Raw genomic sequence first — 13,700 nt, 5'->3', positions numbered from 1 at the left:
TGATGTTCCAAACTTCAGCATTTTTCTTAATTTGCTATTATTTCATATCACTATTTCTATGTGAACCATAGTAGCCATCGCCATTTTGTTAGGTGACTTCTTTTTATTGGAACAACTAAAACAAAACAAAAGTTGTAGCAGGACCAAAGCTTACAAGATGGTTGTTGCTTTGGACGTGTGGTAGAAACCACAAACGGGTGGGTTTTGTGTGTTGCTTCCGCGTTTGCACCAAGGTCTGACGTAACAAAACCATATCTGTCTGCCATTAATCAACTGTACACAAACAGGGGCCAAATTTACGAATGTTTTCACTCGTAAGTCCTTTTTGCCATTGATTGACCGCATTTACATTATTCCTCATCATCACTGGTGGGAGGTTACTCTTAAAACATGATGAGCATGTATTCTGATTATATTTTACCTGATGTTTCATTTTGGTGTTTTTCATTCAGTATCCGCTACATACATCATGGAGTTGTATTATACTGTCTTTGATTTATTCTTTGCTCCTTATTGTCGCATTTTCTTGTATTGTTTCAGCTTATATTGTATTACCGTTTTCCGTTGGGTGAATTGTTTTTTAAGCTGTCTTTTCATGTGGCTGCGATGCCGTCAAGGTATTAGTTGTGGGTGTCCACGGCATTGTCAAACTATCCATAGTTTTTACCGCGGGCTCCTATATATAGGTATGACGTTTTGTGCAGATAGCGAAATAAATTGAAAACTGAATTGAAGTATACGAACAACTATTTTAGCCGAACATTTTTGTACTTGTGCGTGGGTGGGAGAACTGTCCGTCTACTGTTTGTCGACTCGTTGCGAGCGCTGTCCTGTCGCAATCCGTCATTTGCAGCCACCAGGAATGCCTCTGCGGTTCATCTTTCGCAGCTGCTGAAGGTCGCGATAAGTGGCGTGTGTCGTGCCGTGGCTGATCGAGATGCTTGAGCTTGCCTGTTGAAAGAAGGGGAATAAAGAAAAATGAAAGCACAAAATAAACGTGGATCGCGGTTTTCCCAACTCTTTCCCATAATTGCGCTTTCCAACAGTAATGCTGCCATTTCTGCATATTGGACTTAACGGGGGCCCTGCAATACCTTTTCAGCACGGTCGGAAGACGCTTCCGATCGCCGGTCAAGACTCCGGAGAACACACGAGCCAAGCATTACACCGCGGCACGCGCCTGAGATTTACAACTAATTCTCAGTCAGCTAGAGAAATCGTTCCCGCTTCTGTCTACAAATGATGCCGTATACCGAAAATTACAGCGCCATATACCGAAATTCACGGCCGTTTGGCTTATTTGAGCACCGCAAGCTGCTTAGTTAATCAGGTCGCCCCGCCGCGGTGGTCTAGTGGCTAAGGTACTCGGCTGCTGACCCGCAGGTCGAGGGTTCGAATCCCGGCTGCGGCGGCTGCATTTCCGATGGAGGCGGAAATGTTGTAGGCCCGTGTGCTCAGATTTGGGTGCACGTTAAAGAACCCCAGGTGGTCGAAATTTCCGGAGCCCTTCACTACGGCGTCTCTCATAATCATATGGTGGTTTTGGGACGTTAAACCCCACATAGCCCGCACACTGAAAGTAAACCACACGTTCTGAAAAAAAAAAGTGCTCAAAGTCGTGACGCGCGCTAGACGTACTTCTTTCGCCCGTGCCATTCCTCCCTACTTAGTATCAAGCGCGTTCGTCTAGACGGGAGAAAAGAGAAAGAAATTACAGCGTGTGACAAGTCTCCAAGTTCACTGGTATATAAGCAAAGTGAGGTGTTGGGCTTGTCGGTTTCTCATGACTGGAAAATATTTCGCTACAATTGCTGCGGAAAACGAAGTTAGGGAGGAGACAAAAAAATAAGTGGACAGTACAAGTGCAATACTGTCCACTTCTTTTTTGTCTCCTCCCTTATTTCGTTTTCCGCAGCAATCGTAGCGCATTTTTTCTTTTTTTCAGTCATCACTTGTATCTGACGGATTTTAAATGTTCTTGTGGCGGTTGATTCATGAGAAAATGAAATTTTTTACAAAAGGTATTGTATGTTTACTTAGAAAGTGTTGTAGGCTCCTTAAGTGTACGATGGGAAGAAATACAGATGCGAATAATAAATGATCTTCGCCATTTACAGGGGGCTACAAGCCCCCTGTAAATCTGCTGCGCTTCCAGTTGACAGCTGTGAGCGACCTGATGTTTAGGCTGGCCGCACTGTAGGCCGATCATATCGTGGCACTGATAATGGGAGCTGTCATCACGTTCACCCGATGATTAGACCCTCAAACGCAACCAGTTATTACTAATTGGTGTGACACTTAAGCTGTCCGGCAGTAGTAGAACTTCGAATGTTGGAGGCCTCCCATTAACGCGGTGGCTTTGTCGCCTGTGCGATTTACCAGGCTGAATATACGCTGCAAAGGTAAAGTTAGTAAAGTTATCGGAAAGTGGTGAAATTTTCATGTCCGGGAGTCTATAGGGGCTTTTTTTTACGCAGCAGATAAATAATCTATATATTTGGCCCACGGTGGGTCAGAACATAATGCGACAACCACTGCTCGCTCTGCTTTTAGTTAAGCCCAAAGTTGCGCCCTCTGGCTTTTTGAGAATGCGTGTTGCCACTGTGTCGTAAACACATTTTAACTTCAATTTTCGACCATCTACGCGAGCTCATTCTCCGGTATGACTAATCGCCCCGTAAAACTCGTTGCTGTCACAGCGGTTTCTTTTTTCGATTGCCACCCCCACATAAACGATTGAAAGCACAGTCTAATTATCGCAGTTCTCAGAGGATAGAAAGCAGCGAGGGCACACGAAGTCGGTTGCAACCTAAGAATAAATACAAGCTTCCATAGTGATCGCTGTCCCATCCAGAGTGAAGGTTTCATCCGATCGCTTTTGCTCATTTCCGTGACATCAATCACTCTTCGCGTGATTCAGGTAGTTGGTGTACCGTACAGACACATATTCGTGTTGCTGGTTTTAAGACTGAAACGTCAACGTCCAGGCAAGCTTAATAACAAATTCTGACATCTCCGCTCATACAAAGTTCATACATTTGTTTAGGAAGGACAAACCTTTATTTTTCGGCATGCGTAGTGATTTTAGTAGCCCCCCTCCCCCCCAAAGTACTCTTGGCCCAAAAGGAAACCAGCTAGCACGACTTTCTTACATAGGTGATTGACATGATTGATTGATTGATATGTGGGGTTTAACGTCCCAAAACCACCATATGATTATGAGAGACGCCGTAGTGGAGGGCTCCGGAAATTTCGACCACCTGGGGTTCTTTAACGTGCACCCAAATCTGAGCACACGGGCCTACAACATTTCCGCTTCCATTGGAAATGCAGCCGCCGCAGCCGGGATTTGAACCCGCGACCTGCGGGTCAGCAGCCGAGTACCTTAACCACTAGACCACCACGGCGGGGCATAGGTGATTGACAGGCAAACCGAGGTTTTGCGAGCGGAGCTTGTACTTATTCTTGAGGTTGTTACCGACTGTATAGATTGGCGGTTTACCATTTGTAAGAAGTTCTCTGCGCTCGCATTGTCTCCGGAAGCGTTGTACAGTTTTCCGATGTGCATTAGATGAAGGCCGTAGATGGGGCTGTACGTGCCATAGCAACCCCTGCACAAAAATGAAACGGGTAAACTGTCGTTACCTCCGTATACTTGCGATTGCTTTGTTGCTATTGCTGTTTTACATCACACACGCTTAGCATCAATAGCATTCTAACGCAACAGTTTTTTGCTAGACTTACGTTAACAAGAATGACAAAACACACTTCATTCGCATGAACATAAGATGTGAAATGACGCGGAAGCAACACCTACAACCGATGTGGTTGAGTTTATTTGTAGTAAAGCTAGAAAGAACCCTCGGACAATTTATAGATTTACATATACTGCATGAAAAAACCGTAAATGAAGTCGAAGTTTAACACTTGCAGTAAATTCGAATATCTTTGCTATACCAGACCAGATCGCCGATTCGAGGATCGGCCTCCCAGACGACGATGGATTGTTTGAAGTCCCGCAACTCCTCTCTTCCGTATACCACGTCGGCCAAATTATACCCATTGACAAGCTGCGCAGGTTTCAAGAGTGCGTCGATATTACCTTCGATGAGATCTTGCGGGCGGAACGGCAGACGTTGCCCGAGTTGCGCTGATACCAACGTCGGAAACGGCCGCAATTCACAGCTCAATTTGTATGCTACAAGTTTGGGGATGACACCTAACATTCGAAGAGCACAGATTTCTGGCGTCATTTCCTGACGGTGAGCAGCACCTCTCGACGCATCATGGTGCTCCGGCCGGACGACGTGTACGTGAAGCCGCAACAATTTAGGGCAAAATAATTAAAATTGTTCAGGACAACTACCAAGCTTTCCGTGACCTGCACCTCGACGTACAGTCTTCTGACCCTCGGTCTATAGAGCTCCGGGAAGTTTCGCAGGTAGTCGATGGTGAAGTAGACGTCATTACAGACATTGTGGTACAGGGACCACTCAAGCTTTTTGAGGCACTGCAGCGTAGAACTCAAGCTCTGATATAGTGAGACAGGGCTGACAACACAGTTTACGCAGTACAACTGTCTCAGGTAACCGCAGTAGGCTGACCATCTCAGTATGCTGGAGGAAGCCAACGTGAAACAGTTGGTAAAGTGAAGCTCCTGAATTACAGCAGTAAGCGGTGAGAGAAACGGCCGGCTTCATTGTAAGCGCCGGTCTCTACCGCTGATGCCAGCAAGAACTTTTGAATTGTTTCCTCGTCGCTTGCCGGGTCAAATGTCACACTCTTCATAGTAGTAGAACTGAAAACGAAGTTATTAAGCTGGGGCGCTGCCTCGGCCAAGTTTAAGAGGGACTCGGCGTCCAAATATTGAAAGATTTCGTTCCATACCTCCAGTGGTAGCCGGGCTGACGACTCTGTGGTTCTGGATTCCATCACCTATGGCAAACTTATATGCCGGTGCGACCAGCTCGCAGAAACTTTCTTGCCTGATTGAAGCGTTACCTGGCGCAACCGTTGGCTCGCCGGTTCCTCCGTATCTCGAAGATACCTACTCCAGAGGGGGCGCCATCAATCCGATGGTGTTTTGTATAATGAAGAAACAGATATAGCAAAAGAGAATTCGCAGCATAGTATCTTCTTCTTTTGCTATACCTACAACTAACGAGCAGTGTTGCAAAGACAAAAGTAAGAATCCCCCAACACAAGCCATAAAAAGCAGCCAAAAGCCGGTAAAATCAACATTTGTGTCTAGAGGTGTGCGCCGAGGGGTCAGCGCGCCACCGCCCACAGTTTTGATGCGCCGCCGCCACCGCCGACGCATTCTCTCGGCACACCATTAAAATAGAATTTTTTTTTCCAGCTAGCCTACGTTTATGTTGCACCTTCAGTCACCAGTCTGGCCTTTCTTCATTCTGTCTACCTCGCAAACGCATCCAAACTGGTTTACTTGCCATTTCAAGTTAAATAAGTGGACTACAAAGAAAAAAAAACTTGTTGAGTGCTCCTAATAATGCTGGATTAGACTTCAACGTGAATTTTCAGATGCTTTTGAGTTCACTGTATTTCAGCGAACACCAGTCAGTGATAGCGCCAACTGTGGTGTTTGGCGAGGACTGCCGGCATATTCTAGCTGACGAGAATATGTAATATGTGAGGTGGGCTTTGAACAATGATGAAATGTGTGGAAAGTCGGTACTGAAATATTTATAGTTATTACTGTGAAAGCGAGTCCAAGAACAAAGGCAGTTCGAATGTGAAGGGTGGGTGCCAGAGCTGGGAACAGGCGGGGTTTTGTTTTGTTCCACAAGCTCTATCACAGTCAATTCGGCCACCCGCCCTATATCTTGCCTGCTGCCCGCACATCTCACCGCACCACTTATTCCTTTCATGTCGGCCGGCCACGCGCCCATACCACGACATGTTCCGCCTCCTTCTTTTTTCGTGCAGCTTCCGACTGGAATGCCTTTCCAATGATCTCGCCACCATAATGTGCCACTCAACATTTACACAAAATGTCAGTCGTTTCTTTTCAATTTGAATACATTACATTGTTCCTTTTTGTGCCAGTGGTTCTCACTTTGTCTTCTTTTTTTTGGCAAGGTGTTATGCCTGTTAATATGTATGCTTATCCTGCACATGTAATATTTTATTTCTGTATTGGTTACCCCTGTTCATACTTGTACCCATCCTGCATATGTATTATATTTGTTGTATGTTTCCCACCCCTTATGTAATACCCCCTCTAGGGGGTCTTTAAGGTAATAAAGTGAAGTGAAGTGAAGAAGCGCGATGTGTAGGAAATATATTCTTATAACTGAGGAAGGGCTTGCTGTTTACGACATATTTGCAAAAAAAAATCAGTTAAGAAACTGGACCACATGCATGGCCTTTAATGAACAAAGAACAGTAAAATGACAATTACTATATGAAATGCTCTTTCAAACAGAAACGATCCCCATTGTATCGGCAGGTTGAGCAAGATCAACACAATGGGACGAGATGGTGATCACCATAAATTAAGTTTTTTGTGAACTGTGAAGTAACACACAGAAAATGAATGCGGATAAAACACTGAAGCGTGATTGTACTTTCACCATGCTTTGTCCTGCACACCGTGTGATGCTCCACGTCGCGCACAAGTAATCTGCCTTTCCTTCATCAGTTTTTATCTCGGACTTAATTCAACTAACTATAGATGCCAATTTGTCACAACCGTGTTGGAAAAAGGACACCACATATGTAGCTTGCTCGGCCAGTTGGTTTATAATATTTTTGGAAGAGCAAACTAAGGAGCTCAACCTGACAGGACATCAAGTGAAGTTATTATGGGGGAAAGTCCACAAACCCACGTACCAGAAGTGCATTCATGAAAATCAGGCTGAAGCGTTCCACAGCTACGCATCTAACACTACAAAGAAAAGAAGCGCGTGAAAATAGTACAAACAGCACACTTCCATGATCAACGATACGTGCACCCACTATCTAGCAACGCGAATTCCTCATCTAGCTGTAAGGACAACTGAAGGATCACTTATACATGCGTTTTTCTTTCTTTAAGGCTTCAAAATCTTCACGTTTAATCTATTTCTTCCTTTGCCGATGACAGTGATATATCGGGGACGCAGAGACTAACGAAGAGGTCAGTTTTGTGCCTTAAGGATGTTCACACAGTCTATAGGTGTCACTAGGCCTCGACCCGTCTGATGTCTGTAGACACGGCCGCATGACAAAAGAATTCCTTTCAAATAATTGAATGCCGTTGGCAAAGGAAAAAAAAATTGAACGTGAAACTCGTGAAGCCTTTGAAATAAAAACAGAGAGAAGTGTCATGTGTGATTGATCCCACAGCTTTCCTCACAAATAAAGAACTCGTGGTATAGATAGCATGTACATTCCGTTGATATTTTGGTGTTGCAAAGAAATCAGCTGCTTATACCACCTTGAAACATTTGCTGAAAAAAAATGTACTTATTTGTTCTACTGTGGCTTAGATAGCCTTTTTAAGCAAGTGCTTCCGGTTAATTTGTGTAGGGGCTTTCTTTGAAAAAAACATTTAGTTTTTAAGTCCAGCACATGTCTCTCCCGGTTACTACGCCGCATTCGTCTTTCTCGTTGGTTTATTCTTACGTAAATCAGTAAATATCATTCCTATTATTGTCATGTGGGCATAGCGACCACCCTTCCTAATCCTTCCATAATTCACCATTATGAACGCTCACAAAAGGTCTCCATCAACGCGTGACGTGAACGAGAGATGTTTCATGATTATAGGTCGACAAACTCACTGATTAGCCAATCAAAGGAACTGGAAGATTCAGATTGAGGCGTGAGTCTGGGTCAGTCCGGCTAAGTTATACTTAGGTTAGTCTCAGTCCGAGTGAGCCCGGCTGAATTTTACCACGGCGAGTCAATACTGGTTAGTCTGGGTCCTAGTGAGTCCTATGCGAAAAAATAAAACTTATTTATTGAGGAAGTCTTTATATTTTGCTGACCTGGTTACAAAAATTTATAGTTTCATTTTATGGTGCGTTGTAATGGTGTATGCGCCGGCTTGCAAAGCCACATATTTTACTTTCCTAATTGTAAATTTGTCTAAGTCCCCACACCCTTGGAACTCGTTCCAGTGAAGGTCCTTGATATTGACCAGCTGCTTATATCTGCGAATAAAAATTATAACCTTCACTTAAAGACACAGAATAAAACGGTGCCTTAAAATGCACCACTTAGATGAGATATAAACATTAAAATGCTAAGATGACCAAGAAGCTAATGTATATTGCCTACTTCCAAAGTGCACAGCTATTTCTAAGTTTGTTTGCAGTGTATTTGTTCGCTGAGCTAATGTCGTTCGCGTTGGCGGGATTTCACAATTTGAATTTAGAATTTCCAACAAGACGATGGGATAGAGTTTCTCTTAAAAAACCCGTAATTTTTGGTGATGTAATAGTGATTTTATGCATCGCACTGGCTTCAACTTTAGTGCTAATAGGTAATGCATTTACAGAGTACACCCTTCGCAGACTCTGAGAAAGTATAATGAGCAATTTATGTTCGTGCATGCTACAAAACTCTTATGATCTTGTCTCAAAGAAGAATGCATATCGAATTGTGATAATAACGAGAGGAAAAACTGAATAATTGCCCGTAACACTATTGTTGTGTATCTAGTGTAATTCACAATTGTTCGAAATAAATGAACATGGCTTTAAAGAGGCCCTGAATCACTTTTTCGAGTAACCATGAAATGGATTCACTGGAATAGCTCATTGTTTTATGAACTCACCGCCGCAAAAAAAAAAAAAAATTAGAATCGGTCCAGTGCGAGTGGAGTTACAAGGGTTTGTCGCATGCTGCGATTGCAATCTCTTTTCTCTCGTCCCAACGAAAGCGCTGGAGGCTAAGCAGGGAGGAATTGGATGGGCGAATAATACACGTCATCCACGTCTCGTGACCTTGTGCACTTTTTTTTTTTCTTCGAATGCGCGGTTTTTTCAGTGTGATCGCGCGCGCGCGCGCGTGGACAAGTAGCGGCCTCCCGCGCCGATCTCTGTAACGAGCGAGCGCACCATGTTCAAATCAGCCAATGGATGATATATGGGCTAACTACGTGTGATTTTTGGGCATATTGCGTGATTTGTCGAGAAAAAAAAACATTTTTTTTGCTGACTTTGATAGTTTATTGTGAATTCCTGGCCGCGTGCTGTGCTATAATATTTGGCTCACAAATTTGTCGGCAGCCTCTACTACCGATCAGCAGCGTTTTCTGACCATGCTCAAAAAGTGTTGCAGGGCCCCTTTAGGAGAGCATGGAAGTGGGTTCTGCAGCATATGTTCTGCACTTGTGCAACTCCAGGGAATTTCATTGCGCAACATCTTGATTTACATTGAGTTTGATCTACAGTTATGTGCGAAATCAAAGGAGAATGAGCACTGTATTCCACCTTCATAAATCATGCGGCTTCCAAGGCGAGACAGCAGCACGACTCGCAAGCATCGAGCGCCCCTTCGCTCTCTCCCGCCTTGAACTGCTTGTCCTCAGATGCCGCTGCTGTTTTTGCACGGAGTGCAAAACAAAATATTCCCAAGAACGAGGGAGACGGGACGGGCGCTTGTGAATGCCCTTTCGATGTATTGTTTTGCGCTAAAAACGTTTCCAATAGCAATGCACCATCTCGACGAATTTCAAGTTTTGTTAAAAATGTAGTGACAACACATGCAATCAACTTTTATATCATTTCCTGCCATGTGATACGTTGAAAGCTTTCCGAGTGGATTTCAAGGAGGAAGGCGGCAGGAACACACCGCTCCTGCCATGCGCGACGCTTATAATCACTGGCAAAAACAAATTCCTTCAAGCTGTAACGCTGTCAAAGATTTTCGTGACCCCCCGAGAACTTTAGGAGCTTCTAAACATTTTGCCAACACGCCTGAAGTTCAGGACTCCGTACCGACACAACATAGCAGCACCCGTTTTTTGTAGTTTTTTTTTTCTTATTCAAAATCCTTTCCATTTATAGTCAGGTTTAACACACGGAAGTACTTCCGGCGGTTTCTCACCCGTCATTGTGTTCGCTCAGTTCATTCTGCAAAAAGCTTGATGACACGGGCATTTCCCAAACTCAAGTTACTTATACCTGAGTTTTTGCGTTCTTTGTACGCCCCAAGGAATGTAGACGGGCTACAAAACGCAGCAAAGAGCTCTACACTCTGAGTTTAGGGCGTGCAGCATAGATATCTGTATTATTAAAGACGATAGTCTTTCTTGGGGACCTTCGACGCAAAAATGTTGGTCTGTCTGTCTGTCTGTTTGTCTGTCTGTCTGTCTGTCTGTCTGTCTGTCTGTCTGTCTGTCTGTCTGTACATTTGTCTGTTTGTCCACTCTTAACTGTTCCGGGTTCTTGAAACGGCCGACCCCATCCGCAGCACCCACCTATGTTGCTCCAGGTTGTGTGTTTATGCTTTTGCAATTGTCAATTAAAAAGCAATTATTGCGCATGTCTGGGGCACCGTAACAACACGTGTATATTCTGCATGTGCGTCTCTTACTAGAAAAGGCATACATAAGTAATTCTAAGCACCGTAGCGCTTATCACGCTGCGCTGACCATGCATCGCTTGCACGGAAAGGCGAGTGTTTTCAACGCTTTGCTAAAACAAAACGGTGGTGGCACCTACCCGTCGCCTTGCGTTCTACACCTTATCACCTCTGAGATGGGCGTGCACGCCCGTCTCAGAGCCACGCGCTTTGTTCTTTAAGACAACTGCCAGATGGCGCTTATGTCTCACGTGTGACGTGACTTGGTGATTTCGGTATTCCCCAAGGGGCTGTTCTTACTCCGCTCCTCTTCAATATCACCCTGATGCGCCTCCCGGAGGCCCTAAATGAAATTTCGCAAGTACGCCACGCCATATATGCTGATGACGTCACAACATGGAGCCGGTTTGGTAACCTGGGTCAGATAGAAGAAGCCTTCCAACAGGCCGCCTCCATCGTAGAAAAGATAGGACGCAAGAGTGGTCTGGAGTGCTCCCCCACCAAATCAGAAATACTAGTATATAGAAATAAGGCATCTGACAATACATCCCTCAACCTACGTACAACTCAATGGAACGCAAATTAAAGAGGTTGAGACCATCCGAATTCTGGGGGGCCCACTTCAATAATCAGGGTAACAACTCATTTGCTTTACATAAACTAAAAACGTCCTGCCTACAAATCTCTCGCATGATTAGTTGGGTGGCTAACATACGACGAGGGATGAAAGAACACGACATAATGCGACTCATTCAGGCATTTGTTATCAGCCGCATAACCTATAGCTTTCATTACCTGAGGGTCTTGAAAGCAGACGAGCACAAAATAGACAGAGTCATACGTGTCACTCTCAAGAAGGCTCTGAACCTGCCTCGTGGACCCTCACAGAACGTCTGCTTCAAATGGGGCTCCACAATACCGTATCATAACTATTCCATGCACACCACATGAATCAAGTCATGCGCCTTACCATCACTAAAACGGGACGGAAAACACTATCAGAACTTGGCATCAAAGCCCCTATTAAGAGAAGGGGAAAACAACGTATCCCACATGAATGGAGACAGGACTTCATCATCAAACCACTTCCACGCAACATGTATCCTCAGTTCCTCGAACATCGATGTCGGGCACGGGCAAAAGTTCACGACAACTGCTCAGATACTGAGGGCGCCTTCTTTGTCGATGCAGCTGGACCAGTGAACGGCAAATATACAGCAAGCATCATTCATTGTGGAAATCAGGTTGATTGTATTTCAGCCCAGGACACAGACACAACTAGTATGGAAGAAGCAGGAATCGCCTTTGCCCTACGAAACCCAAGGTCCACTTTCGTTCTAACAGATTCAAAGGCAGCCTACCAAAATGTTTGTAAAGGCTACATTGGTCCCATTGCGCATCGACTTCTTACACAACTCTCGTCCTCACGCTCAGAGGGCGAATGGAAGCAGCTGATATGGACACCGGGCCACTGCGAAATTAGAGGCAATGAGCTCGCCCATGCCTCGGCCCGAGAATTACTCTTCCGGACCTCCGACCCCGGCATATCGCGCCCAACGTCGGCTATGCGTATGAACCCGTTCCTAACATACACATATATTCTAGATCATCAAAGACTTGAAAGACGGAAACTTCCGCCCCCGGGGCCAAAGCTCAGTAAAGAATCTCAGGTAGCGTGGCGTCGCCTACAGATTTTGTCTTATTACCCCAATCCATACATACTGTCCAAGATAGATCCCGACACATACGCACCACAGTGCAGGTTCTGCGTCACTAAAACAGCCCCCTTGTAACACATGGTATGGGAATGCCCACACAATCCACCACTACAACTCAGAGCACAGCACAACACTGTAGGGTGGGAGGCAGCTCTGTCCAGTTCGGATCCGAAGACCCAGGAGGCCCTCGTGACACGAGCGAGAACAGCGGCCCGTGCCAATGGGATCCCTGACTAAGGAGCCCACTCACCGGCACACTTTCCTCGGTCGCAAATAAATGTTTTATTCTATCTCTGACTTGATGCGCTCATTCGCCTCCACTGCATGCTCGAGGCACCCTAATGCAGCGCCTCCAGAATACCATTCACCAATTTTCTTGCGCAGAACATCAAATAAATGTCTTGTTCACTCTTTCCACACGCAAGACTATCGTCTTTCGACGACATTTGCAGATTACATGCAGATACGGGGCCAATTTCTTTCAAAGGTGAGCATTCGACAGACGCGTGCTTGGCTGCGGTAACAGAAAAATAAAAAACACCAGAAAACTCCAGCCAATTTTTTTATATTAACTTAGAAACCCGATGCTCGATGATCGGCTTTTTTTCTTCAGGGGTGAGAAGGCCCGATATGTTTGCCACGGATCGTTGCAAGCCCTGGAAGTAGAGAGAGGATAGTGTTCCCAGTGGTGCGGTTGTTCTTTCGCTCACTGTATTTCGTGCCGACCGGTTGTGCCCGTGATCTAGGACGACAGCGCAGCTCTGGCCGACTGGCTCGCCCTGCGCCATCTCCTGACGCCGACAAGAGCTCTCGCTGAGTTGTGCCCCGTCCTCGGACTTCTGCGACCGTGTCCATCTTTCCTACCTTCTCCTTACTTCCGTATGTGGCTGGCCCAGCGCCTCTCTCTCTTCCTGCTCCTCTCTCTATCTCTATACCTTTAATTCCTCCATATCCTTTTAATCCCTTCTCCACCCATATCCCTCGAGCTTTTGTTGAGGTGGCCTCCCCCTGAGAAACAGTTATGGGGCTCACCTTTATCTTTTTTTTTTATCTAAGAATGACCCCCCCCCCCCCCCCTGTCTGCTGAACCTGCCAGGATTCAAAGGGGAGCCGCCGGCGAAGGTTTTTTTTTCTGTTTAAAAGATCACCGCGCCATCGGGACTGGTATGGTGGCCAACCCGCTTACACTGTTCTGCCTCTGCTCTGAAGTGACTTTGAAAAGGGGGAAAAAAAGAAAAAAAAAGCGTAGTTCCGTTACTGCCTCTCTCAAACAAGGGCACCTCCACAGTTCTGCGCATGGGATGGGGCTGAAGTGCACCATCCCATGCGCACAGAATCGAATATTCACTAAAATCGAATATTTGCTGAAGTGCGCGGTCGTCACGTTCCTCGTCTTGCGTGTGGTCCAAAGCCTTTTGTATCATGAATACCAAGGACATTGTAGTTATA

The 13,700-nt window shown here is 45.4% G+C and overlaps 1 protein-coding gene across 1 annotated transcript in view; it reads right to left on the bottom strand.

The window, feature by feature from the left end:
- Positions 1–475: 475 nt before the first annotated feature.
- Positions 476–13,700, bottom strand: part of LOC119162114 (histone-lysine N-methyltransferase SMYD3) — a 56,484-nt gene continuing 43,259 nt past the window's right edge. Inside the window, exons 11-12 of the mRNA XM_075879435.1 lie at positions 3,503–3,611; positions 476–951 (exon numbers count right to left, since the gene is read on the bottom strand). Of these exons, the coding sequence (XP_075735550.1) occupies positions 844–951; positions 3,503–3,611 (217 nt within the window). The 3' untranslated portion in view covers positions 476–843. The remainder of the gene's footprint in view (positions 952–3,502; positions 3,612–13,700) is intronic.

Source organism: Rhipicephalus microplus, chromosome X (assembly GCF_043290135.1).
Source record: "Rhipicephalus microplus isolate Deutch F79 chromosome X, USDA_Rmic, whole genome shotgun sequence".
NCBI classification, from domain to species: Eukaryota; Metazoa; Arthropoda; class Arachnida; order Ixodida; family Ixodidae; genus Rhipicephalus; species Rhipicephalus microplus.
Note: the sequence above shows the minus strand (reverse complement) of the source record. Positions and strands in the feature narration are given on the sequence as shown.